The sequence below is a fragment of the Hypanus sabinus genome, chromosome 7, assembly GCF_030144855.1.
Source record: "Hypanus sabinus isolate sHypSab1 chromosome 7, sHypSab1.hap1, whole genome shotgun sequence".
Taxonomy (NCBI): Eukaryota; Metazoa; Chordata; class Chondrichthyes; order Myliobatiformes; family Dasyatidae; genus Hypanus; species Hypanus sabinus.
Window position 1 is genome coordinate 83,316,252 of NC_082712.1, and position 15,972 is coordinate 83,332,223.

At 46.2% G+C, this 15,972-nt stretch overlaps 1 protein-coding gene across 1 annotated transcript in view; it reads right to left on the minus strand.

The window, feature by feature from the left end:
* The window catches only part of LOC132396911 (solute carrier family 2, facilitated glucose transporter member 4-like), a 61,969-nt gene extending 46,230 nt beyond the window's left edge, over window positions 1–15,739 (minus strand). The window contains exon 1 of the mRNA XM_059974997.1: window positions 15,614–15,739. Coding sequence (XP_059830980.1) covers window positions 15,614–15,652 — 39 coding nt within the window. The 5' untranslated portion in view covers window positions 15,653–15,739. The remainder of the gene's footprint in view (window positions 1–15,613) is intronic.
* Between the last annotated feature and the right edge of the window lie 233 nt (window positions 15,740–15,972).

Genomic DNA, 15,972 nt, shown 5'->3' on the forward strand with positions numbered 1-15,972 from the left:
CCCATCGAGCCTGCTCCACCATTCAGTAAGATAGGAGCAGGAGTCGGCCTTCTGGCCCATTGAGCCTGCTCCACCATTCAGTAAGATAGGAGCAGGAGTGGGCCTTCCGGCCCGTCGAGCCTGCTCACCATTCAGTAAGATAGGAGCAGGAGTCGGCCTTCTGGCCCGTCGAGCCTGCTCCACCATTCAGTAAGATAGGAGCAGGAGTCGGCCTTCGGGCCCATCGAGCCTGCTCCACCATTCAGTAAGATAGGAGCAGGAGTCGGCCTTCTGGCCCATCGAGCCTGCTCACCGTTCAGTAAGGTAGGAGCAGGAGTCGGCCTTCTGGCCCGTCGAGGCTGCTCCATCATTCAGTAAGATAGGAGCAGGAGTCGGCCTTCTGGCCCGTCGAGGCTGCTCCATCATTCAGTAAGATAGGAGCAGGAGTCGGCCTTCTGGCCCGTCGAGCCTGCTCACCATTCAGTAAGATAGGAGCAGGAGTCGGCCTTCTGGCCCGTCGAGGCTGCTCCATCATTCAGTAAGATAGGAGCAGGAGTCGGCCTTCTGGCCCGTCGACCATTCTCTGCCATTCAATAAGATCATGGCTGATCTGACAATGGACTCATCTCCACCTACCTGCCTTTTCTCCATAACCCTTAATTCCCTACTATGCAAAAATCTGTCCACCCGTGTCTTATATTTACTTATATTTATATATATTTACAGAGGTAGCCTTCACTGCTTCATTGGGCAGAGAAATCTACAGATTCACCAGTCTCTGGGAAAAGCAGCTCTGGTTCTGGTACAAAGACATACCGGTTGATAAGATAATTGATCATTGAAAATTGACCCGTGATAAGGCTAGGATTTAAAAAAACTGGGGAATTGCTGGGCAGCACAGCTTGAAGGGCCAGAGTGGACTGTTCCACGCTGTGTCTCAATAAATAATAAAATGAAATATTTTCTTCACTTCCGCCCCACATTCCCAAAAGCTGTCCCCAGATTTTACCCCTCACCCACACATGGGATGAGGGTGGAGAGGCACTTCACAGCGGCCTATAAAACCAGAAACCCCGCACGATATTGGGATGTGAGGGGAAACCAGAGCACCCGGAGAAACCCATGCGGCTTTGTGGAGAACATGGACACACGCACAAAACCAATCACAGCGCCAGAAGCTGGCATCAAACCCGGGTCTCCGTGGTAGAGAATTGCAGAGCTTTACTAGGAATAAATTCCTACCCATCCCAGTGTTAAATCCTGACTGGCTGCATCACTGCCCGGTATGGGAACTGTACCTCCCTCAATCACAGGACTCTGCAGAGAGTGGTGCGGACAGTCCAGTGCATCTGTAGTTGTGAACTTCCCACTATTCAGGACATTTACAAGGACAGGTGTGTAAAAAGGGCCCGAAGGATCATTGGGGACCCGAGTCACCCCAACCGCAATCTATTCCAGCTGCTACCATCCGGGAAATGGTACCGCAGCATAAAAGCCAGGACCAACAGGCTCTGGGACAGCTTCTTCCACCAGGCCACCAGACTGATGAGCTCACACTGATATTTATATTGAATATCCTGTTGTACATACTATTTGTTAAAAGTTACTATAAATTGTACATTGCATACTTAGACAGAGAAGTAATGTAAAGATTTTTACTCCTCACGTATATGAAGGATGTAAGTAATAAAGTCAACTCAATTCAATTGGGATCAGTTTAGATGAGCATCTGGGTCAGCATGAATGAGTTGGGCTGAAGGCTCCGGTTCCATCTCTATGACTCTAACCTAACGCTTGTTACTTAGTGCTTGTGAATGGATAACACTCATCCCAGAAACGCTGGAGGAGTTCAGCAGGCCAGGCAACATCTGTGAAGGGAATATATAGTTGACACCTTGGGCTGAGTCAGTTCATCAGGACCAGATAGGAAGGGGACAGAAGCTGGAATAAGTATGTGGTGAGAGGGGCAGGAATTCAGCCAAACCCAGGTTGGAGACCTGCAAGAGAATGCTAACCTTACCATTGGATTTGGAGGCTTGCTTGTCTCAATGACCCAGAGAGCCATGTTGGTTGGAGTCAGGGCTTTATGCTTTGGCTCTTGGTAGGGTCACCCATGCCAAACAGGTCAAAGGGTAGAGGTCAGACTAAGTGTGGTCCACCAGTCTTCCAGGTTTGGGGGTTCAGCTCAGGGCCAACAACCCTGACTGGTCAAACAAAATTGTTAGAGAAACAGCATTTTAAATCTGAGTGTGACAGTATTCCTGAGTCTCCAGCTGAGACCTGCATGATTGGGGGTCATGAAAACCGAGAGGAAGCTACTGACACAATGAAGGAAGCCCTGAACACCGCCAAGCCCAAGGGCAACCGGAGATAGAAGATCTTCATTGCTGCCCCAAACACCACAAACACCACCCCAAACTCAGGTTGGAGAAGCAACACCGTGTATTCAGCCTGGGTGGCCTCTAACCCAATGGCATGAATATCGATTCTCTGACTTTTAGTAATCACTTTACTCTGATCCTCCTCCCCCTCCCCATTTCTCTCTTTTTCAATTCCCCAATCTGGTTAATCTCTCACCGATCTCTTCCCCACCCTTATAACCTGCCCATCACCTCCCTCCTCCTTCCCTTTCTTTCATGGTCCACTGTCCTCTCCAATCAGATATCTTCATCTTCAGCCCTTTATCTCTTCCACCTATCACCTCCCAGCTTCTTACTTCATTCCCACCCACCTATTCGCCTTGCCCCTCACTTGGTCTCACCTATCACCTACCAGGATGCACTCTTTCCACTTCCCCTCACCTTCTTGTTCTGACCTCTTCCTGCTTCCTTCCCTGTTCTGATGGCAGGTCTCAGCCCAAACTATCAACTATTTATTTAGCTCCATAGATGCTGTCTGATTGCAGAGGTTCTTCAGCATAGTGTGCGTGTGTGTGTGTGCGTGTGAGTGTCTGTGTGTGTCTGTGTGAGTGTGTGTGTGTCTGTGTGTGTGTCTGTGTGAGTGTCTGTGTGAGTGTCTGTGTGAGTGTCTGTGTGAGTGTCTGTGTGAGTGTGTGAGTGTCTGTGTGTGTGTGTGTCTGTGTGTGTGTCTGTGTGAGTGTCTGTGTGTCTGTGTGTGTGTCTGTGTGAGTGTCTGTGTGAGTGTCTGTGTGAGTGTCTGTGTGAGTGTGTGAGTGTGTGTGTGTGTGTGTGTGTGCGTGTGAGTGTCTGTGTGTGTGTGTGTGCGTGTGAGTGTGTGTGAGTGAGTGAGTGTGAGTGTGTGTGAGTGTCTGTGTGTGTGTGAGTGTGTGTGAGTGTCTGTGTGTGTGTGAGTGTGAGTGAGTGTCTGTGTGTGTGTGTGTGTGAGTGAGTGTCTGTGTGTGTGTGTGTGTGAGTGAGTGTCTGTGTGTGTGTGTGTGTGAGTGAGTGTCTGTGTGTGTGTGTGTGTGAGTGAGTGTCTGTGTGTGTGTGTGTGTGAGTGAGTGTCTGTGTGTGTGTGTGTGAGTGAGTGTCTGTGTGTGTGTGTGTGAGTGAGTGTGTGTGTGTGAGTGTGAGTGTGAGTGTGAGTGTGAGTGTGAGTGTGAGTGTGAGTGTGAGTGTGAGTGTGAGTGTGAGTGTGAGTGTGAGTGTGAGTGTGAGTGTGAGTGTGTGTGTGTGTGTGTGTGTGTGTGAGTGTGTGTGAGTGTGTGTTGTTTAGCTATTCGGTAAGATTGACACCATAACACTAAGTCCCAGTAACACCAGAGCTGGAAGTACTTGGAAGGCTGGTCATGTGTTACTTGGGCTGTGGACCAGATTTGTGGCTGGAGTTGGAGTCATAGAAAATAACAGCACAGAAACAGGCCCTTCAGCCCATCTAAACCATTTAAGTTGCCTACTCCCAATGACCTGCATCAGGACCATAGCCCTCCATACCCCTCCCATCCATGTACCTATCCAAACTTCTCTTAAATGTTGAAATCGAGTTTGCATGCACCACTTGTACCGGCTGCTCGTTCCACACTCTCACGGTTCTCTGACTGAAGAAGTTTACCCTCATTTCAACTTTCACCCTTAACCCATGACCTCCAGTCCCACCCAACCTCAGTGGGGAAAGCCTGTTTGCATTTGTGCCTGCTTTCAAATGTGAAGTTATCCACTTTGGAAGCAGGAACAAGAGGGCAGAGTATTGTCTGAACGGTGTCGAGTTCGGTAAGGGAGAAATGCAAAGAGACCTAGGAGTCCTAGTTCACCAGTCAATGAAGGTGAATGAGCAAGTGCAACAGGCAGTGAAGAGGGCAAATGGAATGTTGGCCTTTGTTACAAGGGGAATTGAATACAAGAGCAAGGATGTTCTTTTGCATTTGTACAGGGCCCTGGTGAGACCACACCTGGAATATTGTGTACAGTTTTGGTCTCCAGGTTTAAGGAAGGACATTCTGGCAATTGAGGAAGTGCAGCGTAGATTCACTAGGTTGATTCCTGGGATGGCAGGGCTGTCTTACGCAGAGAGATTGGAGAGATTGGGCTTGTACATGCTGGAATTGAGGAGATTGAGAGGGGATCTGATTGAAACGTTTAAGATAATTAAAGGATTTGATAGGATTGAGGCAGGAAATATGTTCCAGATGTTGGGAGAGTCCAGTACCAGAGGGCATGGATTGAGAATAAGAGGTCAGTTATTTAAAACAGAGTTGAGGAAGAGCTTCTTCTCCCAGAGAGTTGTGGAGGTGTGGAATGCACTGCCTCGGAAGACGGTGGAGGCCAATTCTCTGGATGCTTTCAAGAAGGAGCTGGATAGATATCTGATGGATAGGGGAATCAAGGGATATGGGGACAAGGCAGGGACTGGGTATTGATAGTGAATGATCAGCCATGATCTCAGAATGGCGGTGCACACTCGAGGGGCCGAATGGTCTACTTCTGCACCTATTGTCTATTGTCTATTTACCCTATCTACAGCCCTCATCAAATCTCCTCTCAATTTTCTAAGTTCTAACCCAGGGGTTCCCAACCTGGGGTCCAAATCGTATGGGTTCCAAGCACAAAAAAAGGTCGGGAATCTGTTCAATCTTTCTTTATAACTGAGGTCCTTCAGTCCTGGCAACATCCTTGTAAATTTTGTCTGAACTCTTTCGACTTTATTTACATCTTTCCTGTAGGTAGGTGATGTACAAGATGAACAAAATACAAGCTGAACTTGACCACGTTCGATTTCCTGCTTCCTTAACATGGGCCAGGGATGGCGGAAAATGCATGACAGAGTACCAAGGTCACCAACACTTGACTTACGGACACCCCATCCATGCGAGTGAGTGTTTGGTTTGGATGGAGGTGGAGTTGGCAGCTGCCACGGGGCTGCAAGTTAACTTCTGCCCAGGTGGGACTGGGACTGGGGCGGTTCCCGAGCCACAGCCACTGGAGGCTGGGTGGTGCTGAGCGGAGCTGGGAGCTCTGAAACGTAAACTCTCAACTCGCTTACGGGAGCACAGTCTGGCGATACGGAGACACGATCCGCTATCGCGGATCTCAGTACGCGAAGAGGGACACCTCTTTAACTGGGATGCTGTGGAGGTCTGGCATAAGCAAGCACAAAGCAGGCAGGAGAATTTTTAGCAGCATGGTTCCCTTCTGATAACTCCGTAAACAAACATATCAAAATAGACGCCATCTACAAACCCCTAACAGCCAACAGAATTCAAAGGTCAATTGAAAGGGTAGCCAATCAGGACCGAGACAAGCAGGGGGGGCCTGTATAAACACAAGCGTTCCCAAAGAGAAACCGGAGGATGTCACCTCGACTGGTGATGAAACATCTGTAAGCTAATTGCCAAGCTTGGTGAACACCACAACAACAGACCCCTCAACTCAACCCAAGCCACCAATCCGAAAGAGCTGGGAGCACTGGGCAGACTCACTAACTTACTGAGCCAGTGGGGCTGCTCTTTCAGCACCCGCTTACTCCCCTGTCACCACTGGAGTGGCCATTCAGCCCACAATGCTGTGACGATCTTGATGTCAAATTACACTAAATGTCCTCCTCCTGTGCACCACGAATATCCCTCTGTTCCCCTCAGACTGGAATCGGCTTAGTATTGTCTCAGGTATCAGTATCAGGTTTAATATCACTGGCTTAAGTCATGAAAATTTCATTTGCGGCAGCAGTACATTGCAATACATAGTAATGGAAAATTACAGTAGGTATATACTGCATATATTAAGCAGCTAAATTACATAAGCAGTGCAAGAATGGAAATTTAAAAAGAAGTAGTGAGGTAGTGTTCATGGGTTCAATGTCCATTCAGTAATCGGATGGCAGAGGGGAAGAAGCTGTTCCTGAATCATTGAGTGTGTGTCTTCAGGCTTCTGTACCTCCTTCCTGGTGGTAGCGATGAGAACAAGGAATGAGAACCTGGATGAGGGGTGTCCTTAATAATGGATGCCACAATTATGAGAAATTTCTCCTTGAAGATGTCCTGGATATGACAGAGGCTCGTGCCCATGATGGAGCTGACTGAGTTTACAACTCCCTGCAGCTTACTGTGATCCTCTGCAGTAGACCACCATGACCCCATACAAGAAGGTGATGCAGCCAGTTAGAATGTTCTCCATGGTACATCTATAGAAATTTGCCAAAATACAGTGAAAAACTTGTCTCGAATACTGTTCATACAGATCAGATGATTACACAGTGCATTAAGGTGGAACAAGGTAAAACAATGGCTATGCAGAACAGAGTGTAAAAGGTAGAGAGTGCAGTGCAGGTAAACGATGAGGTGTAAGATCACATTGACGTAGATTGTGAGGTCAAGAGTCCAATTTATCATACTAGGGAACTATTCAAAGTTCAAAATAAATTTCTTATCAAACTATATATGTCACCATATCCAACCCTGAGATTCATTTTCCTGCTGTCATAGAGCCAATAAATCCATATAATAATAATAATCCTAATAGAATCAGTGAAGGACCACACCAACCTGGGTGCCCAACCAGTGTGGAAAAGACAGCAAGCTGAAGGCTCCAATGCGCAGGATCGGAAGAGGTTACAAGACGGTTGCAGGCGTGGCCAGCTCCATCACCTCCCCGCCACCAAGGATACCTTCTCGGGAAAGGCAGAAAGGTCCCTCACCACCTGGGACGTGCCCTCTTCTCATTACTACCAGCAGGGATGAGGAATGGGAGCCTGAAGACACACACTCAACATTTTGATGGAATTCCCCTTCCACCATTTGAGTTTCGAAAGGTCCATGAACACTACCTCAAAGCTCAAAGTAAATTTATTATCCAAGTACATACAGAATATGTCACCATATGCAACCCTGAGATTCATTTTCTTGTGGGCATACTCAATAAATCCAGAATAGAATAATAACCATAGCAGAATCAATGAAAGACAGCACCAACTTGGGGTTCGACCAGTGTGCAAATACAAGATGTAATGATAAATAAAGAAGCAATAGATATTGAGAACATGTGATGAAAAGACCTTGAAGGTGGGTCCATCGGTTGTGGGAACAGAGTGATGGGGCAAGTGAAGTTGAGTGAAGTTATCCTTACCAGTTCAGGAGCCTAATAGTTGGAGGGGCATAATGTTCCTGAACTTGGTGATGTGAGTCCTCAGGCTCCTGTACCTTCTTCCTGATGGCAACAGTGAAAAAAGAGCATGATCTGGGTGGTGGGGATTCCTGATGATGGACGCTGCTTTCCTGCAGCAACATTTCATGTAGATGTGCTCAATGGTGGGGAGGGTTTTACCCATGATGGACTGGGCAGTATCTACTACGTTTTGTAGCATTTTCCATTCCAGGGCATTGGTGTGTCCATACCAGGCTGTGATGCAACCAGTCAATGTACTCTCCATCACACACCTGTAGAAGTTTGTCAAAGTTTTAGATATCATGCCAGCATCTATATAGTCTTATAACAGCCAGCTGACAGGAGGTACAGGAGCACTGGATCCCACACCTCCAGGTTCAGGGACAGTTATTGCCCTTCAACTATCTGGCTGCTGAACCAGCGTGGATAACTTCACTCACCTTAACTCTAAACCGATTCCACAACCTATACACTCACTTTCAAGGACTGTACAACTCATGTTCTCAATATTTATGGCTTTTATATTTATTATTATCATTCTTTTTTTGTATTTGCACACTGGTTGTTTGTCAGTCTTTGTGTGTAGATTTTCATTGACTCTAAATGTACTTTGAAGAGCTGAGAGATGCAGAGGCATCTAAGCCTCTGTGCAATTCACCAAAGGTTAGTGCCTGATAGCCTTTAACACATGTTCAGAGGTTGCGGGCTCAGCCAGCTCCATCACGGACACAGCCCTCCCACCACCAATGACACCATCAAGATGCTGAACCTCAAGAAAGTGACACCCATCATTAAGGATCCTCACCATCTGAGACATGCCCTCTTCTCGTTACGACCCAAGTTCTGAGTAAATTTATCATCAAAGTACATCATATGCTACCCTGAGATTCATTTTCTTGCAGGCATACACAGTAGGACAAGGGAATACAACAGAATCAATGAAAACCGGCACACAAAGGCTGACAAAGCACCAGTGGGCAAAAGGAGGCGTACGGATGCCGATGCTGGAAATCCAAAGCAACACACATATTGATGCTCTGGGCCGAGACCCTTCATCAGGACCGGAAAGGAAGGGAGAAGACACCAGAATAAAAAGGTGGGGGTAGGAGAAGGAGGGGAAGAAAGGGAATCCGTCCAGAGTTGTGGTGAGTGAAGTTATCCATGCTGGTTCAGGAGCCTGATGGTTTAAAGTAATCGCTCTTTCCGAACCTAGTGGTGTGGAACCTCCTTCACGACATCAGAGTCAAGAAGGGATCATGGTGGGACATTGAGGGGGGGGGGCGAGGTACAGAAGCCTGAAGACCCACACTCAACATTTTAGAAACAGCTTCTTTCTCTCTGACCAAAGCAGAGACATTGATTAATTTTAAGAATGAGAGTAGCCAGTTTCTTGACAGGGACTATTGGGAATACAGTAAAGCAGAGGTGAGATTACAATCAGGCCATCTTGGGTAAGTTGATGAGGTAAGTTTCTGGAAAGTTTCTCTTTCTCATCTCAATTCTTCATCCCTTGCCTGTTGTGAGAGTAGATCTGGGCAGTGCTTTGCTCTGTGTGGGATGTGAGAAGCCTGGTTGACCTCCAGTCTCCCAGATGAACACATCTGCACCAGGTGCACCGAGCTGAGAGACCGTACTTGATGACCTTTGACTCGTATGGGAGAATGAGGAGGTGATGGATAGGAGCTGCAGGGAGGTAGTCATCCCGAGGCTGCAGGAGGCAGGCAATTGGGTGACTGTCAGGAGAAAGGAAGGGAAATGGACAGCCAGTGCAGAGTACCCTGTGGCCACTCCCCTCAATAATAGATACTGTGGAGAGGGACGACCTACTGGAGTGCCGCAGTGACCGACTCCTTGACACTCAGTCTGGGGCTCTGGCTCAGAAGAGCAGAGAGCTGAAGAGGACAGTAGCAGTGAAAGGAGATTCCTCAGTCAGTGACGAGATTCTGTGGGCGCCAGACAGACACCCGGGGGAAATGTTGTCTCCCCAGTGCCAGGGTTAGGGATGTCTTGGATCAGGCCCACAGCATTCTGAAAGGGGAGGGTGGGCAGCTGGAATTCTGTGAACATATTGGCACCGGATCCAGAAAGCTGTGAAACAGGACCTCCAGGGTCGGAATCTCTGGATTGCTGCCTCTGCCACATACCAGTGAGGGTAAGAATAGGATGATATAGCAGGTGAATGTGCAGCCGAGGAACTGGTGTGGGGGGTAGGGGTTCACTGGGGAAGGCATGACCTGTACAAAAGGGTTGATTACACCTGAACCTGGGAGGGTTATGCTTGTGGATAGGTTTGCTAGAGCCGTTTGGTAGGGTTTAAACTAATTTGTCAGGGGGGGGTGGGAATTGGAGTGATAGGGCTGAGGATGGGGTAGTTGGTTTACAAACAGAGGCAGTATGTAGTGAGACTGCTAGCGAGGAGAGGCTGATGATTGGGCAAAATTACAGTCAACAGGATGAGTTGCAACAAAAAAGGTGGACAAAATTGAAAAAGGTGAATACAGGACTGAAGGTGTTATATTTGAATGCACACAGTATACGGAATAAGATAAATGAACTTGTAGCACAGTTACAGATTAGCATGCAAGATGTTGTGGGCATCACTGAATCAGGACTGAAAGAAAACTATAGCTGGGAGCTTAACATCCAAGGATACACATTGTATTGGAAGGACAGGCGGGAAGGCAGAGGGGATGGTGTGGCTCTGTGGGTTACAAATGAAATCAAAGCATTAGGAAAAGGTGACACAGGGTCAAATGGTGTTGAATCATTGTGGGTAGAACTAAGGAACTGCAAGGATAAAAAGACCCTGATAGGAGCTATTCATAGACCTCCAAACAGTAGTAAACTTGTGGTCTACAAATTACAGTGGGAGATAGACAATTCATGCCAAAAGGACAATGTTACCATAGCCATGGGGGATTTTCAATATGCAAGTAGATTGGGAAAATCTGGATGGCGCTGGATCCCAAGAGGGGGATTTTCTCAAATGCCTAAGAGTTGGCTTTTTAGAGCAGCTCATGGTTGAGCCCACAAAGGGATCAGCTATTCTGGATTGGATGTTATACAATGAACCGGAATTGATTAGAGAACTAATGGTAAAGGAAGCTAAAACCAGATGTATCAGTATTACAGTGGAGTACAGGGAATTACAGGGGCAAGAGAGAGGAAATGGCCAAAATTGATTCAAAAAGAACACCGGCAGGGATGATAACAAAGCAGCAATGGCTGAAATTTCTGGCAGCAATTCAGAAGGCACAAGACTTCTACATCCCAAAGAGGAATACAGAACTGTGGCTGACAACAGAAATTGGAGTCAAAGAGAAGGCTGATAACAGAGAAAAAATTAGTGGGAAGTTAGAGGACTGGGAAGCTTTTAAAAACCAACAGAAGGCAACTAAAAGTCATAAAGAAGGAATACTAAGTAAGCTAGCAAGAATATTAAAGAGGATAGCAAAAGTTTCTTCAGATACCTAAATTGTAAAAGAGAGGTGAGAGTAGATATCGGAGTGCTGGAAAACAATGCTGGACAGGTAGTAATTGGGGAAAGGACATGGCAGATGAACTAAATAAGTACTTAGCCTCCGTATTCAATATGGAAGACATTAGGAGTATGCTGGAAGTTTGAGAGTGTTGGGGGCAGAAGTGTGTGAAGTTGCCATTGTTAGGGAGATGACTCTTGGGAAACGGAAAGGTCTGAAGGTGGATAAGTCACCTGGACCAGGTGACCTGGTGTACACCCCAGGGTTCTGAAAGATGTGGCTGAAGAGATTGTGAAAGCATTAGTAATGATCTTTCAAGATTCTCTAGATTCTGGCAAGGTTGCAGAGGAAAGGAAAATTGCAAATATCACTCTACTCTTCAAGAAGGGAAAGAGGCAGAAAAAAAGGAAATTATAGACCTCAGTAGTTGAGAAGATGTTGGAGTTGATTGTGAAGGATGTGGTTTCATGATACTTGGAGGCACATTACAAAATAGGCCATAGCAGGCATGGTTTCCTCAAGAGAAAATCTTGCCTGACAAATCTGTTGGAATTCTTTGAAGAAATAACAAACAGGATAGACAAAGGAGAATTGGTGGATGCTGCGTACTTGGATTTTCAGAAGGCCTTTGACAAGGTGTCACACATAAAACTGCTTAACAAGCTACGAGCCCCTGGTATTACAAGAAAGATTCTATCAAGGATAAAGCAGTGGCTGACTGGCAGGAGGCAAAGAGAGGGAAACCTTTTCTGGTTGGCTGCCGGTGACTAGTGGTGTTCCAGAGGGGTCTGCGTTGGGAACAACTCTTTCTACATTAAATGTCAATGCTTTGGATGATGCAACTGATGGCTTTGTGGCCAAGTGTTGAGTAAGTAGAGAGGCTACAGAAGGACTTAGACAGATTAGGAGAATGGGCAAAGAAGCGGCAGATGGAATACAGTGTCGGGAAGTATATGGTCATGCACTTTGCTGGAAGAAAGAAAAGTGTAGACTATTTTCTAAATTGGGAGAAAATTTAAAAACCTAAGGTGCAAAGGAACTTGGGAGTCCTCGTGCAGGATTCCCTAAAGGTTCATTTGCAGGTTGAGTTGGTGGTGAGGAAGGCAAATGCAATGTTAGCATTCATTTTGAGAGGACTAGAATATAAAAGCAAGGATGTAATGTTAAGACTTTATAAAGCACTGGTGAGGCCTCACTTGGTGTACTGTGAGTAGTTTTGAGCTTCTTATCTAAGAAAGAAGATGCTGACATTGGAGAGGGTTTGACAGAAGTTCACGAAAATGATTCTGGGATTGACCAGCTTGTCATATGAGGAGCATTTGTGGCTCCAGGCCTCTACTCACTGGCATTCGGGGGGGTGACCTTACTGAAAACTATCGAATGTTGGAAGGCCTTGATAGAGTGGATATAGAGAGGATGTTTCCTAAGGCAAGAGGACACAGCCTCTGAATGGGGGGGGGGGGGGGGGTGTCCATTTAGAATGGAGATGAGGAGGAACTTCTTTAGCCAGAGGGTGGTGAATCTGTGGAAATCGTTGCCACTGGCGGCTGTAGAGGCCAAGTCACTGGGTGTATTTAAGGCAGAGGCTGATAGATTCTTGATTAGTCAAGACTTGAAGGGTTACGGGAAGAATGAGGCTGAGAGGGAAATGGATCAGCCATGATGAAATGGCAGAGCAGACTCAAAGGGCCAAATGGCCTAATTCTGCTCCTATGTCTTATGGTCATCTACACTAGGTTGGCACATTATTAGGTTCACCTGTACACCTTGTTAATGCGAATATCTAATCAGCCAGTCATCTGGGGGCAACTCAATGCATAAAAGCATGCAGACATGGTCAAGAGGTTCAGTTGTTATTCAGACCAAGCATCAGAATGGGGGAAGAAATGTGACCCAAGTGACTGACCGTGGAATGATTGCCGGTGCTGTAGTGTAGTTTGAGTATCTCAGAAACTGCTGACACCCTGGGATCTTCACGCACAACGGTCTCTAGAGTTTACAGGGGACAGTGTGGAAAAGCTAAAAAAACAACCAGTGAGTAGCAGTTCTGTGGGCTGAGAAAAACCTTGTTAATGAGGAGGGTGGCCAGACTGGTTCAAGCTGACAGGAAGGCAACGGTAACTCAGGAAACCGTGCGTTAGCCCAGAGGCTTGCAGCAGAGCGTCTCTGAACACACAGCACGTGGAACCTTGACATGGCTGCAGCAGCAGAAAACCACACATACGCCATCAGTGGCCACAGGAATAGTCACAGCAGGCACCCGATAGAGTGGCCACCGAGGATATTTCTCTGTTATACGATGACAGAGGATTATCTCTAAACTGAAACAAATGTAAAACCTCAAAAAAGTAGAATTATATTCAATTAATTATATTTGATGACTCCATCATATTGTGATTTTCTGTATTATATTTTAGGGTATTTTAAATTTTAATGCAGTGTGTGCTATTTTGTTACAACTCATAATTTATATTGAGCTCTAACTTACCGTGAATTTAAACTGTAGGTATGCATTAAAGCAAGACTTTATCGTGGAAGTGCTCGTCTTTGTCAATCCATATCTTTTGAATATGAACTGATTAAGTAACTGACAGAACATTCAGCAATGCTGCACCGTTCAGTCGGAGTGTGGCCAAGTTCTAGGCAGCACGACCAACCCCATATCCCTCAATTTCCTTCAGATCCAAAACTCATAATGAGAAAGTCTACAGATGCTGGAAATCAGAGTAACGCACTCAAAATGCTGGAGGAACTCAGCAGGTCAGGCAGCATCTATGGAAAATGCCTTTCCTGTGTTATTGGGCTAGAGGATACCACTTGATTAAACACTGTTACTGGATATACTTTATGTTGCAATATTTTATTCTGTTGTATAAATTGCTGTGCACTAGACTGCATCACAGCCTGGTATGGAAACACCAATGGCTTTGAACAGAAAATCCTACAAAAAGTAGTGAATATGGTCTAGTCCACCAGGGGTAAAGCCATTGAGCACATCTACACAAAATGCATTTGCAGGAAAGCAGCATCCATCATCAGGGGCCCCCACCACCCAGGCCGTGGCTCTTCTCACTGCTGCAATCAGGAAGAAGGTACAGGAGCCTCAGGACTCACACACCAGGTTCAGGAACAGTTACTGCCCCTCAACCATCAGACTGTTGAACCAAAGAGGATAAATTCACTCAACTTCACCTTGCCCCATCATTGAACTGTTCCCACAACCGATGGACTCACTTTCACGGACTCTTCATCTTGTGTTCGTGACATTTATTGTTTATTTATTATTATTATAATTATTATAATATTATTCTTTCTTTTTTGTACTTGCTCAGTTTGTTGTCTTCTGGTGAATGCCCAAGCTGGACGGTCTTTCATTGATTTTGTTAAGGTTGTTATTCTATCAAGTCTGCCCACGAGAAAGTGAATCTCAGGGTTGTATATGACGACATTCATTCACTTTGATAATATATTTACTTTGAACTTTTGTACTGAACTCGATAGAAGGCTAGAAATTACAGCCAAACATTATTACTGGGATATACTTCATAATAATTTCATGAGTTCTGTTGTACAAAGTATTTAATAAGATATCTGGTTGGAAAATGATATTCAACTAAACATTACTGCAAAAATCCTCACTTGGTAATATTTTAATAAGAATACAGTATTGATGTACAAACTATTTGAAGAGATGTTTAACTGGAAGATACTGCTCACCTGAACGTTATTACTGGAGTACATCTTACTTTAAGAATACTTATTTTAGAGATACAACTTAGAATAAGCCCCTGTGGCCCTTCGAACCACTGCCCAGCACCCGGAGGAAACCCACAAATGCCTGCTCTATTGCACAACCTACATATGAATAATAATGTATAATTAATATTAAGTATGTTAACAATATATTTGATGCGCTGATTCTCATGGCGTCTATTACACCAATGACAAATGGATTACATAGAACATACAGCACAGGAACAGGCCATTCGGCCCAGTTATGTACCAAGCCAGCTAAAAAAGCAAATTACTCAAACACTAATCCCTCCTACCTACACCATGTTTATATCCCTCCATCTTCCTCACATCTATGTGCCTAATCAAACATCTCTTAAAAGCCCCTAATTTATTTGCTACCACCAGGAAGTGCAATCTGGGCATCTACCACCCTCTAGAGTAAAAAACTTGCCCCTCACATCCCCCTTTGAACCGACTCCTCTCACCTCCAATGCAAGCCCTCTGGTATTAGACATTCCGACCCTGGGATACAGATACTCCCTGTCCACTCCATCGATGCCTCTCATGATCTTGTAAACCTCTATCAGATCTCCCCCCAGCCTCTGGCTGATAGGAGAAAACAGCCCAAGTTTATCCCGTGATGGTCCTTGTTCTCTAAACCAGAGCATCCCGGTGAATCTCTTGTACTCCCTCTCCAAAACCTCCTCTCTTCACCATAGAGAATTTATATTGACTTTCCGTATTTATGCCGGATCATTATACTGTCAGGTATATTGCTGTGACTACAGGTTTGTATACCGACTGTATGGATATTGTTTGGTTAATGTCCGCTATGCGGAGAGCTGGAGCTGGAGCGTTCCCTACCTCTGGTCCACCAAGTTGTTGGAAACCGTGGAAAACCATCGCTGCGATGCCCAGTTACCCCGCCGCCGCCCTCACTGGGGAGCCGAGCGAGCAAACGTCCTGTCCCTGCCGCGGCCGGCGAATTTGTGCCGGCCTCTGGCGCTGGGGAGGGGCTCCCAGAGCCGCGGGGCCAGCGAGTTCAGACGCGGTCATTGGCTCCGGTGGAAGGAGGGGCTGGGATCACGGGAGGCAGGCGTGGGAAGTTCGGTCAGAGGTGTGGAGAGAGGGGAGAGTGGAGGGGAGAGAGAGGTGGAAGGTGAGGAGAAGGGGTGGGGAAGAGAGAGGTGGAGGGTGAGAATGGTGGGGAAGAGGGAGAGGAG